This window comes from Leucopleurus acutus (assembly GCF_964270905.1).
Source record: "Leucopleurus acutus genome assembly, chromosome: 16".
NCBI classification, from domain to species: Eukaryota; Metazoa; Chordata; class Mammalia; order Artiodactyla; family Delphinidae; genus Leucopleurus; species Leucopleurus acutus.
Window position 1 is genome coordinate 3,641,247 of NC_139158.1, and position 21,746 is coordinate 3,662,992.

The following is a 21,746-nucleotide window of genomic DNA, read 5'->3' on the forward strand; positions in this document are numbered from 1 at the left end:
GTAGATACCGTCAAACACTTGGCCAAAGTGGTTTTAACAATTTAGACTTCTACTTACAGTGTATCAGAGTTCCAGTTGCTCCACGTTGTTGCCTGCACTTGGTACTGTCAGTCGTTTTAATTTCATCCAACTTAGCAGATGCTTGGTAGTATCTTGTTTGCTCTTAATTTGCAATTCCTTGATGAGTATTGATGATGGCCACTTTTGCCTGTGCTCATTCACCATTTTGATATCCTCTTCTGTGAAGTGTCTGTGCTCAAGTATTTTATCCACTAAAAAAATGAGTTGTCAGTATTGTCCTCATTGATTTGTACAAGTTCTTCAAATATTCTGGAAATAAGTCCTTTGTCAAAAAATATGTATTGCAAATATATGTATCCCATTCCAACCTCTCTTAATGGTCTCTTCTGATGGGCAGATGTTCTTAATTTTGATGAAGACCAATCTTTTATTTTGTGGTTAGTACTTAAAAATTTTTTTTTAATTTTATTTATTTTTGGCTGCATTGGGTCTTCATTGCTGTGCGCAGGCTTTCTCTAGTTGAGGTGAGTGGGGGCTCCTCTTCGTTGAGGTGCGAGGACTTCTCATTGCGGTGGCTTCTCTTGTTGTGGAGCATGGACTCTAGGTATGTGGGCTTCAGTAGTTGTGGCACGTGGGCTCAGTAGTTGTGACACGTGGGTTCAGTAATTGTGGCTTGCGGGCTCTCCAGCGCAGGATCAGTTGTTGTGGTGAATGCGTGTAGTTGCTCCGAGGCACCTGGTATCTTCCCGCACCAGGGCTCGAACCCGTGTCCCCTGCACTGGCAGGCAGATTCTTAACCACTGTGCCACCAGGGAAGCCCTGTGATTAGTACTTTTAAAGTACCTGTTTAGATGACTTTGTTTACACCAGAGACATTAAGGCATTCTCCTGTGCTTTCTTCTAGCAGATTTATTGTTTTACCTTTCAACATTTAGGTCTACAATCCATCTCAAATGAATGCTTGAGTACCGTATGTGGTAGGAGGGTCTGCATATTTTATGGAAAAGACCATTCTTTCCTCTATGATTTTATTTTCTTTCTTTTTTATTTTTTTTTTTTTGGATTAAAAAAATTTTTTTTCAGTCCAAGGTTTTTTTGTTCTGTTTTGTTTTTTGTTTTAAATTGAAGTATAGTTGATCTACTTTCCTCAGTGACTTTCAATGCATTCTTGACTCCATGGCTAGAATTAACAAACTTGATCACACCATTCTGTATTTTCAATGGTGGCATGTTGCTCTTGGTACAAAGACCAGTCTCTTGCCTAACGTACCTTTTTTTTTTAAGATTTTTTTTTTTGGGGGGGGTTGACCATTTTTAAAGTCTTTATTGAATTTGTTACAATACTGCTTCTGTTGGTTTTTTTTTTTTTTTTTTTTTTGGTTCTCTGGTCAGGAGGCACGTGGGATCTCAGCTCCCCCGCCAGGGATGGAACCAGCACCCCCTGCACTGGAAGGTGAAGCCTTAGTCATTGGACCACCAGGGAAGTCCCTTACCTTAACACCCAGCCTAATCCGGACACCTCCTGTTTCTCAAGCCAAATCTTGTGTCATGCGTACCATCCCACTCCAAGCTCAGACACACACCATAGAGTTCTTTGTCCAGGTCGCACTGTCATCCGTGGACCTTTGCCATACAGAATGCTTCCATTCCTGAGGTCGGTTACCTGCTACTCAAACTTCAGGCCTCATCTCCTCCAGGAAGCCTTCCCGGCTGCACAGTCCCTGTCCCTTAAGTCTAGGTTAAGCGACCTCATTACGTGCTTTCATTGCACCCCGGCTTTGTAATTGTGTTTACCTCTCCCACTGTAACTTCGCTGAAGAAAAGGAAGAGGCCTGTTTAGCTCACATGGAAGGCACTCTCTAAATATTACTGAAAGAATGAATACGTGTAAAACAGAATCCTCCCCAGAGACCCAAAACGCGTGGGCCTTGGAGAAACAACGGGGGTTCCATTCTCAGATCTAACACTTACTAAATAAGTTAATATTTCTGAGTCTCAGTTCTCAAATTCATAAAATGGGAATGCAACATTCCCTACAAAGCATTGCTATAAGCACCAAATAAGAACGCACGTATCTGGCACAATGACTAGCACGCGGCAGGCCCTTTTAATATTAATAAAAAGATGGGGGCGGGGGACACGGAACGCCTACTCTTTACAACGCGCATGCGCGGCCCGTGACCCGCCCGCAAGGCCAGCCCATCGCGCCCCCGCGCGTCCCCACGCGCGCGCGTGTTCGACCGGAACCTGGGGCCAGGCCGGAGGTGAAGGGGCGGACCTCCGCAGTACGCCTGCGCCGTGGGAGGCCGTGCGCCGAGGAGGCGGGGCCGCGCAGGCGCGCCTGGCGGCCCGGCTCTGGAGCATAAACAAGAGCGGGGTCGGGATGAGGCGGCTGTTGATGTCCGCGCGGCGAGTGGCGGCGAGCGGGGCTCGGCGCCGACCCTGAGCTCACCCCGACCTGCCCTCCCGCGCGCGAGCTCCGGGCCGGGCCCACCCGCCGCGCGCCCACCATGAACCTGGCGAGTCAGAGTGGCGAGGCTGGCGCCAGCCAGCTACTCTTCGCCAACTTCAACCAAGACGTCACGTAAGGACGGGCGTGGGCCGGGGTCGGAGCCGGGGGCCGCGGGGCGGGGGCCGGAGCCTGGGGGCCTGGGGCCGGGGAGGGCAGAGGCATCCTCGGGGCGGGCCCGGCGCGTGCTGGGAGGGAGGGGCGCCCTCTGTGGGGACCCTCCAGGCTCTGCCCTGGAGCTGCGATCTCTGAGCCGGGCAAGCGATGGAGGTAGGGGACGTATTTTACCCAGCACGGGAAGGCTTTGTCTTTTCGGACCTCACTTCTCACAAAGTTGGGGCAGAACTTTGTGGCCTGACTTGTCTCGGCCGCCTCTGGAGCGGTGGGGGTGGGTTCTCCCTTATAACCCGCCTCCCTCTTGTACCTCAGCTCTCTTGCTCCAGTTTTTCCCCTCTTCAGCCCCTTCTCCTCATCTCTTCATCATCTTAGGGTCCCTTTGATTTCCTTTTCTTCCCGTCTCGCTGTTCTTTTTGACAGGTAACTTTGATGTCCTCCTCGAGCAGGAAACAAACTTAGCAGTAAACGTGGTCTCTGACCTGGGGAGAAACCGAGCCAAGGGGGATGTGACAGAGAACCCCTCCCCCCCCCAGAGGTCTCGGTGCTTCGGGGCATGGGCCATCCTTACAGGGGAAGCGGGGCCCATGATGCCAGCCCTTGTTTGTCCCAACCCATATGGGTTTGAAGCCGATTGTTCGGAGGCTGTCTCCAGTGACGTGTGAGGATAGTTACTAGATGAAGTTTCTGGAGAAGGAAGGATAAGTTGTGGGACTGGAAGGGAGGAAAGCCATCTTGGGAAGTGAGTAAGAGGAAGTGATGTAAGAGGGGAGGAGGAGTGGGTCATTGGCTTCGTACCAAAGTAGTCGGTTGAGTTGTTCCTGGCTGAATGGAATCAGCAAAGTAGAACATGACATCTTTTAAAAAACTAAAAGTCAGTTGTAGAGCGGCAAGCCCCCAAGTCAGTGGCGTGCAGTGGGCGCTCGGTAGCACCTTCCAAAGTTGGGGAAGTAGCGCAGACAGCCCCACAGTGGGCCTCTGTTGGGACTTGGAAGGGAGCAGATCACCTCCTCCAACTACAGGGAGAGGAAACCGAAGTTGAGGAAGGTTCAGAGCAGAGCCTGGATCTTACCCTCATTTGACAGTGGAGTGGGGACAGCTTTCCTGAATTGTCTTCCAGTGTCCTCTCCAATCTACCATGCTGTTGTTTCTACCTACAGAGTAGGATCTGGAGGACAGTGAATGTAGAAAGAAGCCCATAGCAATCTTTAGAGGTGAAAACTACCGAATACTAGTGTTCTGTATGACCAAAAGCCAATCCAACAAAAACAGTTTGGACCACCTGTTGCAGGAGGTTATAACTGAGATGGACTATGTTATACCAATCCAAGTAGGGAAGAGGACATTTCAAACAGACTGTGATTCCGTTTTTAAGGCCTTCGTATTTTGAGACCAGTAAGAATGGGAGCTTTATGGATTTTTATGTCTTGTATAAATTAGAGAATTTCCAAAACATTTTCTACCATTCTTTAAGTTTTTCATTGCTCATCATTTATATTGAAAGGAAATCAAATATGAGAAAACATTCTCTTTTGCTCTTATTTTAAATGGCATTCAAATACCACTTTCCCTATATAAGAGAAGAATGTCACTCTGGCCTGAAATAAGGTCTTTTTGTACTTGGAAATCGTGCTTTCCCACTCCTCCGTGAGTCCTGAAGTTATTAGTTTAAGACAAGATTTTTTTTTTTGCGGTACGCGGGCCTCTCACTGTTGTGGCCTCTCCCGTTGCGGAGCGCAGGCTCCGGACGCGCAGGCTCAGCGGCCATGGCTCACGGGCCCAGCCGCTCCGTGGCATGTGGGATCCTCCCGGACCGGGGCACGAACCCGTGTCCCCTGCATCGGCAGGCGGACTCTCAACCACTGCACCACCAGGGAAGCCCCTCAAGACAAGATTTGTGTGTCATAATTTTGATTTGCTAAAGAGACCTTGATAAAGTGTGAGCATAAATTGTAAGGAATAGTAAGTTAGGATTATACTAAAAGTTTATTGATGAAAGTGACTAATTTGTTTTAAATCTATACCTGAAAGAAATACAGAAGTTCTGGGGAGAGGCTTGACAGTTCACTCCTTTCCCTCCCTTGCCCATCTCCAGCATTTACTTTGATAGAGGAACACAGTTTTTCACAAAGCAAAGAATATTGGATTCACATTCACGGTATTCAGTGAGGAAACCTGGAAGCCGTTTCACTTAATAGAATATGTATTCTACGTTATACAGTAATGCTTGAACAACAGTGTTCCTTTCATAACAAACTATATCTGTCCTTTCTGTTTTTCCTGGTAATATGGTTTCAAATACTGTAATATTTTTTTCTGTGATTCTTATTCTAAAAGTGTGAACGTTTTATTTGGTGTTTTTTTGTTTTGTTTTGTTTTTACCATTTGTTTTTGTTTGTTTAACTAGAATTGGGAAAAAGGCATCAAGAAAAGCTGGTCCCCGTCGTCTTCTTCTTGGCTGGTTAGTTCCAATCCTGGTTTCTGAAAGTAACACTTTGGAAGGCTTATCTTGAGGAATTTTTGGTGTTTTGATATCGAAGTTAAGAAACTAATAGAAGTGCAGGGTATCACTTGGCTCTTCAACGGAAATATCAGGGGCTAAGTACTTGCAGGGGACCCCACGCAGCTTGTGGAAGTCATTGATTGGGCAACGTCTACATCATTTAGAAAGTACATTTCTAAAAGAAATAGAATAAGGACAGGGACTTGACTTCCGAAGTCTTCTGTTTGTAGCACTGATGTTGTTAGTGTCTAAAAGTTATGGGCATAGAGGTAGTAAGGCATTGGTCTGAATTGATTGTTTTCTTGAACCAGGTTTCTTCTAAGGTTACAGCAACTGTCCTGGAAGGTCCCTTCTCTCCTTTTCCCTCATCGGTAAATCGAGGGACTTGGAAGTAAGGATTCTTCCACCTTAAAGTTCTAGGTGGTTCTGCCTGCCGTGTGGAGGATGTGTTTTGAGGAAGCAGGGCAGTCACTGGGGAGGGTATTGTCCAGCGGCTGTGGCCAGTAGAGAGGAGACTGGTGAGCCATCAGGATTCGGTGTGACCCGTGGGACGTGCATGCTGCACTTAAGGGAGAAGTTAAGGTGACTCCCAAGTCTCCAGCCTAGATTCTAGATGAGCAGTGACAGCACATTATGGGGGAGAGATCAGAGGGGGATTCAGTTTAGGGAGAAAGATGAAGTCCGCTTTGGATATTACTGAGTTTGAAAGGCCTTAGGGATGTCCAGGTGGAGGTCTGGGATGGCCACGAGCTTGCTGAGTAGGGCCCCGGGGCCGGCCAGGTCTCAGCAGCAGTTCAGGTGGCTTCTTTTTTATGGGTGTCACTGTTTCCACTTCACCCTGTCCTCGAGTATGGCTTTCTGATGAAGATGATGAAAAGGGAAAACATTAATGGGCTGATCATGCGTAAGTGGGTAAAAAAAAGGGAATTAAGAAAATGATTTTTTTCTTTTAAAATGTTTTTAACATTTATAAAATGTTTTCTTAAAATTTTTTTTTGTTTTTTAATGGAAATCACTGTCTTTTAAATACTGAGCAGTCAAGTTTAAATTCAGTGACAGAGACTTGCAGTTAAAGATGGTGGGTTAGACACAAGCATTTATTTTGGCTCTCCCTCTCAGAACCCTAATAAAATGTCACAGTCAGTGAAATATCAAAAGGTACTTAAAAAAGCTTAAACCCATAGAACGAGGAGACACTAGCAACAAAATTTTGGAAGCCAGCAAGTGGTAAAGGAAAGTGGATCCTCCATTGCTAGTGGGGAAAGCAGAGAACAACCTACTGGAAACCACGGAATCCCCCAAAGGCTCAGGATGGGCGGTCTCAGGAGCTCTGCAGTGGAGCGGAGTCGCGGGTGGCGAAGATCGAGAAGGCTGGCCCAGAGTGTGTTGCAGAAGCAGTCACTGTTCCTGCCTGGTGAGGGACTTGGGCCTTGTCTCCAGAGGGTACAGCAGGGTCTCTGGGCTTTGACACCACGCACAGTTGAAGGCAGGGGTATGGTAGTGAAGTGGGGGATTAAGTAAATACATGCTTTTTTCTGTTATTGCTGGGTTTTCCCTTTGTCAATAAAAGATCTCTTACCTTAAAAAACAAAAAAAACAAACCTTACCATGTAAACACTTAGTGGGGAGTGAGATTATTTATTCGGGGAATCTCATGCGTATATGTTACTGTACTTCTCCCATTAATATATCATATGGTCAGGCAAATCATGAGATGTTATTAAAAGCAGAATCTCCAAAGAGGGGTGTGTGAACCTGACCACTGATATTCGAGATGTAAATATCAAACCTATTTGTATTTCATATCATCCTTTAAAAATGTCTGCCTTGGCTTCCCTGGTGGCGCAGTGGTCGAGAGTCCGCCTGCCGATGCAGGGGACACGGGTTCGTGCCCCGGTCCAGGAAGATCCCACGTGCCGCGGAGCGGCTGGGCCCGTGAGCCGTGGCCGCTGAGCCTGCGCGTCCGGAGCCTGTGCTACGCAACGGGAGAGGCCACAACAGTGAGAGGCCTGCGTACCGCAAAAAAAAAAAAAATGTCTGCCTTTGTTGATAAAGTATATGCTCACTCTATACCACATGTACATATCAAAAAATACTTGGTGTATTTTTGCTTACATTTCCTACTGATTGGGGTGTGCAAGTAGGAAGCCATGCGATTAAAACTCTAGCAAAGGTATTTAATATCCAAAATCAGTTTCTGAATATCTGGAAGAACGTCAGAGAGCTAATATTTGATCAGTTTTAACAAATTCTGCCCATTTGGAGCACAGCCAAAATCCTGGGTGTATCAAAATCCAGGTCCTCATTAATTAATTCAAGCTCATTAATTTTACCTGTAGAAAAAGCCCTCTCTAAGCTTATTTTCTATATGAAACTAATAAGCTTGGTGACTTGGTTTCCAGGTCAACAAATTTGAAAGAGGGAGGGGCTGTTAATGCTAGTAGGATGCTTGGGGAACAGTGACAACTGTCAGCGAAACAAAAGGTAGAGGGTATTTTATTACCCAGCCCAACAGACTGCTGCTTGATGTAGGTACACAAGACCCTCAACTCCTTGTTAGGGTCTGAGAGGGTCACTTTGTCATGATAGTAAAGTTGTTTCATGATGTGAGTCCAGTCAAATGGTGAGAATTTGCCGTCCCATACAGAAACCTGTATGAGGACGACTTTTATTTAAATCAGAAATGGTGGGATATAAGGTTTTGGTGCTTAAAATAGCAGCCCTTAGTTATCTGGAAAACATTTTCCTGAACATCAATTTTCCAGAAGTTATGAATTATTGAGATTTTGTTTTATTTTTAGCTTTCTTGGATATTCTTGTGTTTTTGTTGGCCCCTTATTGCTTTTCAAAAAATGTACAGGTAACAATGCCTAATTACCTCATTGATGTGATTAATTCAATATAGTGAAGCATTTTTGTAGAGAAAAATTATATAAACTGGTAGGAGTTCCATTTCTGTTTATACTTTAGGATGAACCAGTTGCAATTTCAATGTTTAGTAGTGCTTATAGCAGCTCTGTTCTTGGAATGTATTTCCTCTGCATAAGTGTGAAAGAGGTTGGAAAGCTCAAGTTTCTAATAGATGAAATGGTCATTAAAATAGCCCTAATTTTTTATCTTGGCGTACACATGCTCATCATGTGAAATGTCAGTCTTCATTATTTCTAGGCTTCTGGTTTACCTTCTGTTTCCACTTGTTGTCCCAGACATTAAATACCAGAATGATCCCAGGATCTGATTCTTCACGTCCCACCACTTCTTGCTTTATTCTCTATCGTCTGTTTCTGAAAGCCGTGCTTGTCCTTTTACTCCCCCTCTCGGTCAGTTACGTTCTGGACAGTAGTAATCTTCTATGAGGAAACACTTCATTTAGCGGCACAGCTCTCCTGCACTAGGGATCTGGAGAGCTCAGGGTTCCCTCCAAGCCTCTTAGCACAAGCAGCAGTGTTGGGTGATGAATGTGGAACCTTACACACAGGCCAACTGTGTTACGTAGTCTTGCCATTCCAGGCTCTGAGTTAGCTCTTTCCATCCTACTGCTGAGCCATAGCCTAACGTAAGTGACTGAGCTGCATTTGTTATGGCCTTAACTGCAGTGCAGAAAGACACCATCATCCACCAAAGTTGTAAATATCTTTGTTTAATATTTACAATGTTATCCTAACTTGGACTCTCCCATACACCAGGCATGTATATCAGATCACCTGAGAAACCGCACTGTGTTTTGAGGGGATCATTAATTTAGGGCTGATTACTTTCATTTGTATGTCAAACTTATCTTTAAAGTTTTATAGATTTCAATAAGAACATTGTCTATCTTTATTTTACTGACATTCACCTTTTCCTGGCTGTGAGGTGTGGCGTCTTCCGCGCCGCTCTCTTTTCTGCTCTGCCACCACTCGCCTGGTACAAACCACATGGCCTTATTTGTGCTGATTATGGGTAGAGATGCTGGTGACTGTTTGGTAACGTGGAGCTAGTTTGTGCGTTATCTGCCTACACGTATCAGCTCTTATTTCTGAATTTGGCTTTTTTGCAGGTCTCTAGCTGTTGGTAGTAAATCCGGTTATAAATTTTTCTCCCTTTCTTCTGTGGATAAACTGGAACAGATCTATGAATGCAGTAAGTGTTTGCTTTATTTTTCCCCCTTCTTAAAATAGACAAGTTGTACTTGAATTAGGTTGCATTCTTAAATTCCCACATTATGGTTAAAATCCAAATACCCCTTGACCGATAATCTTCTTTCACCTTAGTCTTACTGAGAGGTGATGGCTATGACTGAACAATTATGTGTTCTCCCAGACCTTTTTCTGTGCATTTGCATACTTATAAATGTACATGTAGAAATACTCTATGGGTTGCCATTTCCAATACATGATACCATAGTAAATGCATTATTCCATAATTTCTCCCCTTTTTAAATGCCATTTAAACCACTTAGATTTCTGTCATAGAGGGCTTCCAGAATTTGAAAAGTTTACATCCCCCTAGGAGTGATTTATTTTCTCCATTTGGCATTTTATGGTGTTTGAGTGGCTGTGTGTCAGATACCTGTGGGGTTGCAGGAGGGCCATGAGCTTCGATACTTGCTAAGTCACCTACTGTGACTTTACATAGATCGCTTCATGGACCTCAGTTTCTTTGTTTTTCGTGTGTGTGTGTGTGTGTGTGTGTGTGTGTGTGTGTGTATGTGAGAGAGAGAGTACTTGCTGAATAAATAGTAAGTAGTAGGTACAGACCCTCCCCCAGTGAGAATAGGATGGAAAGCTTTGACTCTCTGCACATACATCTTTTTTTTTCATTGCTGTAGTTGTAAGAAGCAGTACAGATCCCTGTTCCCTTCTCCCTAGTTTCCCCCAGTGGTAACGTTTCGCAGAAGTGCAGTACAGTATCACAGCCGGGAAGGCTACATGGATATAGTCCAGCCTGTGTGTGTGAAGTTCTGTACAGTCCAAACACCCATCTAGCTTCCTGTGTCCACCACAATGAAGACACTGGGCCGTCTGACACCGCAGGGTCCTTCCTGTTGCCCTTGTAGCCACACCTGCCTCCCCTCCCCCACTGCCACCCCACCGTCCCTAATCCCTGGCAGCCACTGATCTGCTCTCTGGTACCAGAATATTGTCTTTTCGCAAATGTTACATAAATGGAAGTATGTAACCTTTTGAGATTGGCTGTTTTCGCTCAGCATCTTTCCCTGGAAGTTCACCCAAGTTGCCGGGTGTCAGTAGCGCCGTCTTTTCTGTTGCTAAAGCTGGTTCCACGTGCGGACGCAGCCCAGCTGTTTGACCCTCACCCGGCAAAGTACATCTGGGCTGATTCTAGATTTGGGCTGTTAAAAATATAGCTGCTGTGTATGGGGTTTTGGGTGGATGTAACTTTCCACTTCTGGGATTAATGTCTAAGTGTGATTGCTGGGTTGTATGTGTGGTGTTTTGTCTTCGTCTTTTTTTTTTTTTTTTTTTTTGCGGTACGCGGGCCTCTCACTGTTGTGGCCTCTCGCGTTGCGGAGCACAGGCTCTGGACGCGCAGGCTCAGCAGCCATGGCTCACGGGCCCAGCTGCCCCGCGGCATGTGGGATCTTCCCGGACCGGGACACGAACCCGTGTCCCCTGCATCGGCAGGTGGACTCTTAACCACTGCACCACCAGGGAAGCCCTGTCTTTGTCTTTTTTAAGTGCTGAACTGTTTTACAGGGTGGCTGTACCATTTTACATCCCCACCAGTAATGTGTGAGTGAGCCAGTTCCTCAGAACCCTTGCCAGCATTTGGTGTTACCAGTGTTCTTTCCTTTAGCTGTTCTCATGGCTGCGTGCAGCGCTAGCTCGTGGTTTTACTTTGTAATTCCCTAATGGCTAATGATGTGGAACAGTTTTTCATGTGCTTGTTTGCCATTCTCTTCAGTGAAATGTCTGTTCATGTTTTGGCCCACTTTTTAATTGGATTACTTGGAGTTTTTTAATGTTGAGTTTTGAAAGTTCTTTATATATTCTAGGTACTAGTCCTTTGTCGTATGCGTGGTTTGTAAGTATTTTCTCTGTACATAATGATAGCCCTGAAGCCTGCCCGTGGCGTGATCTAATTAAGAATTCTTGTTACGGAGGATTGAGGAGGTCAGTATTATTGTAATTAGTCACGCTGGGTCATGGATTCAAGGAGAGATTTAATATTTATCATTTTAATTATCTACGTGAGCATGCAGTTTGGGGGAATTGAGTTTTCTCCTTATTAATGATGCCAGCATCTCCTTCCTGAATGTTCCACTCTTATCAACTTTGCTTTCACTGTGGTTTGGTGTTCCATTTTGGAATTCTCCTTTGCCTGTTAATATCTCTTAAGAAGGGGAAGTTTCAGCGAGTTGATATGAAGAGACATCTCATATTCATTTCTGGTTCCACTTACTCCGAAAACGTTCGTTGAGGACCTGCTACGTGCCAGCCCTGTTCTGGCTGTGGAGACACAGTGGTGACAGAGTTTCTGCTCTCATGACACTTATGTTTAAATGGAGGCAGACAAAGAACAAGGAAGTACATTTGTGTCGGATGTTAGACTGGGGACACAGTGTGGAGCGAACACACATGTAAATCCCGCCCCCCACCCCTCCTGCATTAACATAAGGTGAGGACCCAGGAGAAACGTCCTTTCTTTGTGCCCAGTACTTGCAGCTGCAGAGTTCTTGTGGCCCACTGGGGCTCAGAGGCTCGCCAGACTCCCTCCAGGCCTTGGCCTCCCCTCTCCAAGTCCGCCCTCTGGTGTCCCTCACCTCCATCAGCAGATGGTGTCTGACATTCCCCAGCAAGCCCCCTGTTTGTTGCTGCCCCTGAAGGCCAGCGCCCAGGCCCTTTACGGGGAGCTGGCTGGAAGCGGGATTCACAGTAAGTGTCCCTAACTCACGGCTCCTGCCTTAGGCTTTACTCCTTTTTCGTCCTCACACTTGCCTCCTGGTGCTTACCAAGTCTTCTGAAAAAGCCTTTCTCCTAGTGTGTAGCTGGAAGGCGTGATCGGGGTGATAAAGTCTCTCTGAACTGGAGTGCTTGTGCTCGCTTATCTCAGGAGGCGCTTCTGGAATCCCCAGATTGGCAGCCTTCTCTTGATCGCGCTCGTAGGATTGTTTCCTGTAGGGAATTCCTTCAAAGGGTTGCCTGATCCCTGGAAACAGGATTCCATTGGGCTTTTATGAATGAGTGAAACATTTATTAAATCTACATGCCCATGAGCGCCTGAATCGTGCTGTTAAATTGTTGCTGTCGTGATTAGGGTCGACTGGTTTGACAACCACAGAATGGAGACCCAGTGCTTAGATAGGGTATCAGAATACCAAAACCTTGTCTTGACACCTTCTCAGTTTGAATCAGTTCAGTGACTAATTTGTTTCCTTGAAGTTTATCAAGTGGGTTTTGGTGCCTCATTTTTCAGGTTTTTTTTTTTTGCGTTACGCAGGCCTCTCACTGCTGTGGCCTCTCCCGTTGCGGAGCACAGGCTCCGGACGCGCAGGCCCAGCGGCCATGGCTCATGGGCCCAGCCGCTCCGCGGCACGTGGGATCCTCCCGGACCGGGGCACGAACCCACGTCCCTTGCATCGGCAGGCGGACTTCAAACCACTGAGCCACCAGGGATGCCCTTCAGAAGTTTTTGATGGGACACAATGTGATGCCTTGATAGCATCATGAAAGAGTGGGTGTTTACTGACCAGCATGTTGAGGTGGTATATAGATTTCTTTGTTGTTCTTAGTGAGCTTCAGCCCTTAAAATAGGTGGGAATGGACAGAGAGCTCTTTCAGGGTTAGCACGTGACACTGAAGCTGCGAAATTCTCTTGCCCCTAGAACATCGTTAAGCAGATAGAAGAACGTCTCTTAGAAAACAGGTTAGCTGCTGAGTTAAGATCACTTTCCGGTACTTTCGTACATGGAGATTCTGGCAGAGTAGAACTTAACGCCTCCATGCTCAGCCCGGCTCAGTGGGCTCGCCCCCTCGTGCCTCTTGACTGTCCCTTGTAACGTCAGGTCTTTGCTGTCGGTCACCACTGCCGGTACAGAAAGAATGAGCCAGAGCTGGTCTTGGGAGAAGCAAGATGGACAGCTATTTGTTCTGTTTCGTTTACTTAAACAAAAGACCTTTGCCCAGCAGCACTGGAAGGTTTTTGTTTTCCAACTCTCTGTATTATAGTTTCAAACTTAAGGAAAGTAGCAGGAACTCCCACGTGTGCTTTGCCCCGTGTATGCCCTGCATTCTCTTTCCCTCTCTGTGTGTCCTTTTAAATTTATTTGAAGGTATGTAAAGTGCAAATATGTGGTCTCTCTTCCCTGAAACATTACTGAAACGAAATCCTACCCTGTTAGGCAATATAAATAAAGGTTGTAGTTTTATTACTTGTAAAATATCACAGAAGTTCAGAAGGAAAAGTTGGCCTTTTCAGATTCTACATCGTGTGTCGTCTTTGCATTTTATGCTTCTGAGCTAGGAAATCATACCTCACAAAGCATTAGTTCTGAAACTCAGCATAAGCAGGCTGGCCGACTAGGTTCTGATTCGGCAGACCTTGCACTGGCTGGAACATTCACCTCAGTGAGATTTACACTAATGGATCTTCCAGGGGAGAAATCCAGTAGCCTCTCTTCTTGAGCCTGTTGTAATGAAAGATCGGGTGGACTGTACACGTGCGTCTCTTCAGAGCCCCAGGCATCCACCGACACTCCTGGTTGCGGAGTGTGCTGTGTTAGTTCATGGCTTTGTCCCTCCCCTCTTCCCACCACGGGAAGTTTTATCATCGCCGGCTCTGAACAGCACCAGCAGAAGCAAAACAACATTCTTTTTTTTTTTTTTTTTTTTTTTGGCTGTGTTGGGTCTTCGTTGCTGCGTGCGGGCTTTCTCTAGTTGCAGCGAGCGGGGGCTGCTCTTCGCGGTGGTGCATGGGCTTCTCATTGCGGTGGCCTCTCTTGTTGCACAACACGGGCTCTAGGCGCGCGGACTTCAGTAGTTGTGGCACACGGGCTCAGTAGTTGTGGCTCGTGGGCTCTAGAGCGCAGGCTATAGTTGTGGTGCACGGGCTTAGTTGCTCCGCGGCATGTGGGATCTTCCCGGACTGGGGCTGGAACCCGTGTGCCCTGCATTGGCAGGCGGATTCTTAACCACTGCGCCACCAGGGAAGTCCCAACAACATTCTTTCCTAAATGAAGTAGTTTCTTAAATTTTGGATAGGCACTCTCTAGGAAGAAAGTGTGGCAGAAACTGTGGCCAAGGCCACATCTAAGGGCCGTGGAAGCAAAGGCCTTAGACACTGGAGGCCACTGGGGTTTGCGCTCAGGCTTTCTCCGTGGTCGCCCTGCGTGCCGGCCGCCCTGCGTCTCTTCATTTGGGCACCCTGCTCCTCAGTTATCAGCCTGATTGCTGTGCGCTGGTATTTCATGGGAGGGCTGAGCTGTGCGCGCCTCAGTTCAGTGCAGACTGACCGCTCTGGGTCTGTGGGTTCTGTGGGTGCTTGTTGGTAAAAGTCCTCTGGGGAGCGAGGTGTAACGTAACAACGTTAAAGAGCCGGAGGCGATGCAGCAGAGGAATAACAAACCGGAACCACTGGCAACGTGTCAAAGTAGGTTGCTTTATGAAGGTGTATTCCTGAAAAGACCTAAGCACATTGCTTCCTAGGGCTTAAAGGGTCTCTGAGGTGAATCCCTGTTTTTTACTTAAGTAATGACAAAAATGCGGTACCTCCGGGGTGACCGGCAGTTCATCTGCCTTTTGCAGGCAGCCTCAGCCGTTTTCTGGTTCCTGTCTCCTTTGGACATCTGATGGAAGTTGCAGGTATTTCCCAGAGAAAACCCAATATTTAGTGTATGATTTTGGCAGTTTGAGAGAACCCTGGAAGCCTGTGTGTGCTCCCGGGTCCAGGGCCGCGTGGTCTTGGAGGGGATCATGGTGAAGGGCCCTCTATCACTCACGAGCTCATAGGAGCACAGCTTGATGTTTCAGGGCCCTGCTGCCCTGTCCTTCATACAGCAGATCTCAGTGTAGTGGCCAGAATTCAAATTTATTCAGTTGTCTGCCTGAGTGGGTTATTTTTTTTTAATAGCTTTTTTGAGATGTAATTTGGACGCCGTAAAAATCAGCTGTTTAAAGTGTACAATTCAGTGGGTTCCAGTATATTTACTGAGTTGTGCAGCCTACCTTAAGCTAATTTTAAAACATTTGAGAGCCCCTCAGTCCATTAGCAGGGCGACTGCATCCCACCCCCACCCCCTCAGCCCTTGGCCACCACTAACCTCCTTTCTCCCACTGTCCATTCGCTGCTCTGGACGTTTCAGATAAATGGAGTCACGGGTGACCGGCTTCCTTCACCTGGAGTGTTCTCAGGGTTCACCCGTGTTGGAGCATGGATGGGCACTTCCTTTCTTTTTGTTGCTCATTGGTATTACAGGGTGTGGACATTCCATGTGTTGTCAGTGGACACTTGGGTTGTTTCCCCTTTTTGGCTGTCGTAAATAGTGCTGCTGTGCACGTTTGTGTGATCGTGTGGATGTGTGTTTTCATTTCTCTTTGAGTAGATAGATACTGTAGGAGTGGAATTGCTGGTAGTCATTTGCGGTTCTTGATTTGCTTTTTTTCCCCCTTTGCCTGCCCTTCTGTTGGATTATTTGTCTCTTACAGACTTAAAGCACATTAGCCAGTGGCTGTGGGTTGCTCATACTTCTTCCGGGTTGTTTGCTCTCTAACCTTGCTTGTGGTCTCCTTGCCATTCTGACGTCTTGACTTCCCGGGTATTCAGATGCAGCCATCTCTGCTCGTAAGGCTTCTGCGTACTAGGAAGGCTCCTCCTGTTCCAGGGGTGCATGAATATCTCTCACGTCATCTTCTGGTTCTTTGGGTTTGTGTTTTACGTTAAATACTTGTCTACTTGCAATTGATTTTGATGTAAGAAATTTTCCACTTTACTCATGAGCTGGAAAAGACATTTTTCCTATGTCTTGATCTATTTAGAGGGGTTACTGAAGTATTTAGGGGTGAAATGTCAAGATGATGAGCCTCTCTTTGAAACTTCAGCAAAGAAAAAGATAGCTGAAGCTGAATGGTAGAAAGATAACATGTGTGAAATCCAGGTGATGCAGGTCTGTGGAGTTTCATTATAATGTTCTCTTCTATGAATGTTTGCAGCTAAAAACAGCTTTGCTGCCTCCGCACCACACTTCCCCTGTTGTTAAAATTCTAAAAGGAGTCTCTTCTGCTTGTTTTCATTAAAGTTTAAAAAAAGAAATTTCAAACTTATAGTTGGATGGCAACACCCTAACCCATTTTCTTTACTTTCTCTACACCTGGTTTAACCAAATGAACGATACATCCCTTTTCTTTTTCCACCATTTTATTAATGGACATTTTCAAACACCCAGAAAAGTTGAAAGTATTTTACAGCCAGTACCCATGTACCCAGCATTTAGTCAATTGTTAGCACTTTACCATACTTACCCATCTCTCCGTCCATCCGTCCATCTATCTATCCATCCTATTTTTTGTGTCTGCGTTTCTGAGTACCTTGCAGACATCAGTACACATTCCCTGAAATACCATACCATGAATATTAGTTACTAGCGTTGTTTTCATTTTTTCCTTTTGAGGTAATATTTACATACAGTGGAATGCACAGATCTTAAGTCAACATTCTGTGTTCTGACAAATGCACAGACATCTGTGTAACTTGAACTATCAAGGTTTACCATCACTCCAGAAAGTTCCCTCATACCCCTTCCCCCATCATTCCCAGCTCCCTTCCACCTGCCAAGAGGCAAGGAGTTAGTTTCGCCTGTTCTGCATCATATAAATGCAGCATGTGCCCTCTTAGTAAGGTTTCTTTTGCTCAGAGGAATGTTTTTGAGGTTTGTCCATATTGTTGCATCTCCGTTGTCCAATATATGAATATACTACTGACTGTATATTCATTCTCCTATTGAGGGGAATCTGGGCTTTTTCCAGTTTTTAGCTGTTACTTATTTATTACGAATAAAGCTGCTGTGAACATTCTTGTAGAAATCTTTTTGTGGACACACGTTTTCATTTGTCTTAGGTAAACAGGAGTGGAACCTGTGTTTCGTTTTACAGGAAGCTCTCAGGTCCTCCTAGTGGCTGTCCGTTGTGCGTTTCCACCAGTGCTTGTGACAGTCTGGTGGCTCTGCATTCTCACCAGCATTTGGCGGTATCGGGCTTTTTCATCTTGGGCGTTCTGATGTGTGTCTAATAATATCTCCTTGTGGTTTTAGCTTAAATTCCCCTGATGGCTAATGATGTTGGACACATTGATGTCTTTGTTGGCCCTCTGTGTATCTTTTGTGAAATATCTGTTCAGATCTTTCGTCCCTTTTAAAATTTGATTGTTTTGCCTTTTTATTGTCAAGTTGTCAGAGTTCTTTAGATATTCTGGATACCAGACCTCTGTCACATACGTTTTGTAAATATTTTTTCCCAGTCTGTGGCTTGACTTGTCTTTTGAGCAAATATTTTGGATTTTGATGAAGTTTGATTTATTTTTTTCATTTATGGTTTTTGCCTTTTCTGTCCTTTCTAAGAAACCTTTGCCTACTGTCAAGTCGTGAAGACCTTTTCCTGTGTTTTCTTTGAAAGCTTTATAGCCTCAGCTTTCATGTTTAGCTCAGTGGTTGCTTCTCAGACTAATTCTGGTGTGTGGTATGAGCTATGAGTCACCTTAAGCTTCTCCCTAGGAATTCCTGCTCCACCATTTGTCGGAAAGATTTTTCTTCCATCACTGAATTGCTTTGGTTCCTAAAAACAGTCCTACAAGTGTGTGTCTGTTCCTGCTCTTTATTCTCTTTTGTTGGTCTGTTTATTAACCTTTATGTCGGAAACATACTGTCTTGTTTCCTGTCACTTTGTTTGTATACTGAGGTTTAAAGTCACATGATGTGTGAGCCCTTCAACTTTGTTCTTTTCCAAGACAGCCTCGGGTATTCTAGATCCTTTGCCTTTCTGACTTTAAAATCAGCTTGTCAGTGGCTACAAAAGAAGTCCGCTGGGATTGTGATTGGGGTTGCATTGGACCCAGATGTCAGTTGGGTGAGAATTGGTATCTGAACATATAATGTTGAGTACTCCAGTCTGTGAACGTGGTATATCTCTCCATTTATGAAGATCTTCTTTAATTTCTCTTAGTAATACTCTGTGGGTTTGGGTATGGAGGTCTTACATCTTTTGTTAAATTTCGTCCTCATGTTTTGGTTTTTGAGAGTGTTGTAAATGGAATTTCTTTGTTTTCCTTCCCAGTTGTTGGCTAAGAGTGTATAAAAATATGGTTGATTCTTGTATTCTAACCTTGTGTCCTGTGACTTTGCTAAATTCATTCATTACTTTTAATAGGTGCTTAGCAGAGTCCATGAGCTTGCAGAGTAGTAGTTTGCTGTCTTCCTTTCTGGTCCTTGTGCCTTTGATGTCTTCTTCTTGCCTGTGGCCTTCTGTCAGCTTCCAGTCCAGAGTGAGGAGAGGGGCTGCCCTGCCCTGTTTACGGTCTTAAAAGGAAAAGAGTTCAGTATTAAGTCCACCATGAAGTGTGGTGCTAGCTGTGACATTTTTCACAGAAGTCCTTTATGATGGAAGAAGTTTCCTCTGATCCTTAGGTTTCTGAGTTTTTACTGTGAACAGGCAGTGAGTTTTCTCGTGCTGCTTCTGCATCTCTTGCATTGATACGATTTTCCTCTGCTTGAATTTTAATTGATTACCGCGGCCTCAGCGGGAGGCTGGCAGTGCCCGCTGGTGACCCGACCTTTTTCTGATAACTGTTCGCTTTTACCCTGGGAGGCGATCGTTCATGCTGCCCTCCCTCATTAAACCTCCCACCTCTGTGCCCCTCAGAGCTGATAGCCGCTCGCGTGCCTCAAGGAGAAACGGCTGCTTTCAGCGCGAAACTCCCTGGTGTTTCCTCCCTCAGAGGACCGCCCCCCTCACGCCGATCTGTGCCATCTTCTCATCTCCCTCCTTTCAAATGGGGAAAAGGGGGGCACCTGTCTGTTGAAACCAGTCCCGCCGGGTCTCATGCCTTCCGGCTTCTCAGACGTCATCCTGTCTCTACTGCATTGTCTGTCTCTCCATCGGTGCTTCTAGTTGTTCATTTATCTCAAGACGGGCACTTCCTTTGGCCTTAAGTGTCCCGCACGTGACCATCCGTCCCTCCCCCGTCTCTGCATCTCCTCGTTGCACAGCTCCTGCTGTCAGCTGCCAGAGTTCTCTGTCCACTTCCCCGCTCACCTCCCTTTCACATTTTGTCCTGCCTCCCCATCAGAATCTGTCGGGGTCTCCGGATGGCGTCCGTGTTACCACATTCAGTGTGCCAGCCAGCGTCAGACACGATAGGGGGCAGTGTGCCCAGGCAGACACACTCCTGCCCTTGGAAACTGGGCCTGGGCGGGGCTGGGAGGGTCACACTGCTGAGCCGGCCTCCGGGTTCCCAGGGATGACAGGACAGCGCTGCGTGAGAAGTGCAGGGTGTGATCCATCAGGGCCGTGTGCCTCCAAACCGTCGTCAGGTCTTGAGGAGAGAGTGAGGTGACTCGGAGGTGGGAGCCTGAAGGGTGAGACGCCGGGCAGGATGGGCCTGAGCCTCGTGGAAGCAAGCGTGGCTGTGGAGACGGCCCTCCCTGCCCTTCCCAGCCCACGGGCCCAGCCCCTCCCAGCCCACGGGCCCAGCCCCTCCCAGCCACGGGCCCAGCCCCTCCCAGCCCACGGGCCCAGCCCCTCCCAGCCCACGGGCCCAGCCCCTCCCAGCCCACGGCCCAGCCCCTCCCAGCCCACGGGCCCTGCCCCTCCCAGCCACGGGCCCAGCCCCTCCCAGCCCACGGGCCCAGCCCCTCCCAGCCCACGGGCCCTGCCCCTCCCAGCCACGGGCCCAGCCCCTCCCAGCCACGGGCCCAGCCCCTCCCTGCCACGGGCCCAGCCCCTCCCAGCCACGGGCCCTGCACGGGAGAAGGTGAGGATCTGGGCCCAAGGGAGGTTATCTTTACTGCACATCATTGCCGTTCTGGGTGGCGGTTGGTCTCTCCCGAGTCGTGTCGGCCTGATGTTGGAACACTGCCTGTGCAGGTGCTGGCCTCGAATCAGCCGATGAAAACAGGCCGAGGCCGCGTCCCCTGTGCTGGAGGTCACGCGTGATTGTGCCCTTCAGTCCAGGGTCAGATCCTGGAAGGGGTTGGCAGCTCCCCTGAGATGCTGCGGGGCAGACAAGCTTCAGGCTTGCGTGGTTCTTTTTGAAGGAAGGTTAGTTTGTAGCTGCAGGCAAGAGAAGTGATTCTCATTTGTATGAAAGCAGCTGTGATTAAATTACTGTGAGGAGCTTGGAATCACGCGCTTGATCTTATTGCCTATTCCAGTCTATGTAATGGCGGTATCTTAATTTTTTTCCACAAATATGAGTTGCGCCACTTTGGATCTAACTCTTGGCTGACACCCAGTAGCTGGGCCCTGTGCTGAGCACGTTGGGCTGCCAGACCCACATTGAGATGACTGATACCACGCGCTTTCCTAGAACAGTTTGTGTCTTTCTACGGGGACCTGTAGAGCTCACTCGCTCACTGTAGTAGTTTGGTTTTGAAACTAACCTACGTGTGTTTTTAAGTTACACCATTAAGGTCAGCGACAGCTGAGTGGAAGGAAGCCTTTCGAGTAGCCACGCACTTGGTCTGGTGTGCGGACTTCCACAGGAGCGTTCCTGTTCACGGTGGAGCTGCTCTCGAGGCTCCGGCTAGTCCGGCCTCCCAGGTCCCCTGGGCTCTGATCCATCTGGGTGTCTGTTCTCTGTGCTCCGCTCAGCTCCAGACAGAGTGCGGCCGCAGATCATTGTTAGGGTGGTGAACGGGTCTGTGCTTAACCCCGGCTCGGCGGTACTTCCCGTAGCTCAGGTCGAGACAGGCTGCGCATGAAAGTCATCTAGATTCTTGGCTCTGAGCTCTTCCTGCATTCCAGAATTCTCTTTGCCCCTCCATCTGAACTTGCCCCAGGCAATTGCCAACGAAACCAAGGGGAGAGTAAGGAGAGAGTGCGGGTATGGGGGCCCCCCAGGGAGATGGGGGTGAAGTAACAGCCGCGCAGGGTCCGCCGTGTCTGTTCTTGTCTGTGTGGGCTGCTGTGCACACAGTTCATAACCCACCGTCTTCTGAGCGGGGGTGGAGAGCAGAGAGCGAAGGGGGTCGAGGGCTGAGTGCGTGCTGGAGTCTGGAAGTCCCTCCTCACACCAGGGTAGCCGTGAGCCCCGTTTACAGGCAGGAAAGCAAGCTCTCCAGAGATGCAGTCATTCAGGGAACGCTTGGGGGCCCGTCATATGTCAGGTACAGTTGTAAGTGCCGGGGTTACAGCTGTGAGCCCGAAAATGAGGCCTCCGTCTGGGCGGGGCACACATTCCAGTGAGTTTAGGGAGCAGCCAGGGAGCAGATGAAGGTGGTTCTGGGTGACCCCCCGGGGGGGCAGTGACAGGGTGCCACATGTGGAATGGGGGGGCTTCTGAGGAGTGGGTCCTCCTTGCGGAGTGCAGGGCGACCTGCCGGCGGCTTGTCCAGGCCTCATAAGCAGCGAACTTGACCCGCTCTCTTGGCCCCAGAGCTTGCAGTGGGGAGCC

At 47.5% G+C, this 21,746-nt stretch overlaps 1 protein-coding gene across 1 annotated transcript in view; it reads left to right on the forward strand.

Annotated features, from left to right (window-relative positions):
* Positions 1–2,370: 2,370 nt before the first annotated feature.
* Positions 2,371–21,746, forward strand: part of WIPI2 (WD repeat domain, phosphoinositide interacting 2) — a 31,632-nt gene continuing 12,256 nt past the window's right edge. Inside the window, exons 1-2 of the mRNA XM_082857366.1 lie at positions 2,371–2,605; positions 9,187–9,269. Of these exons, the coding sequence (XP_082713492.1) occupies positions 2,532–2,605; positions 9,187–9,269 (157 nt within the window). The 5' untranslated portion in view covers positions 2,371–2,531. The remainder of the gene's footprint in view (positions 2,606–9,186; positions 9,270–21,746) is intronic.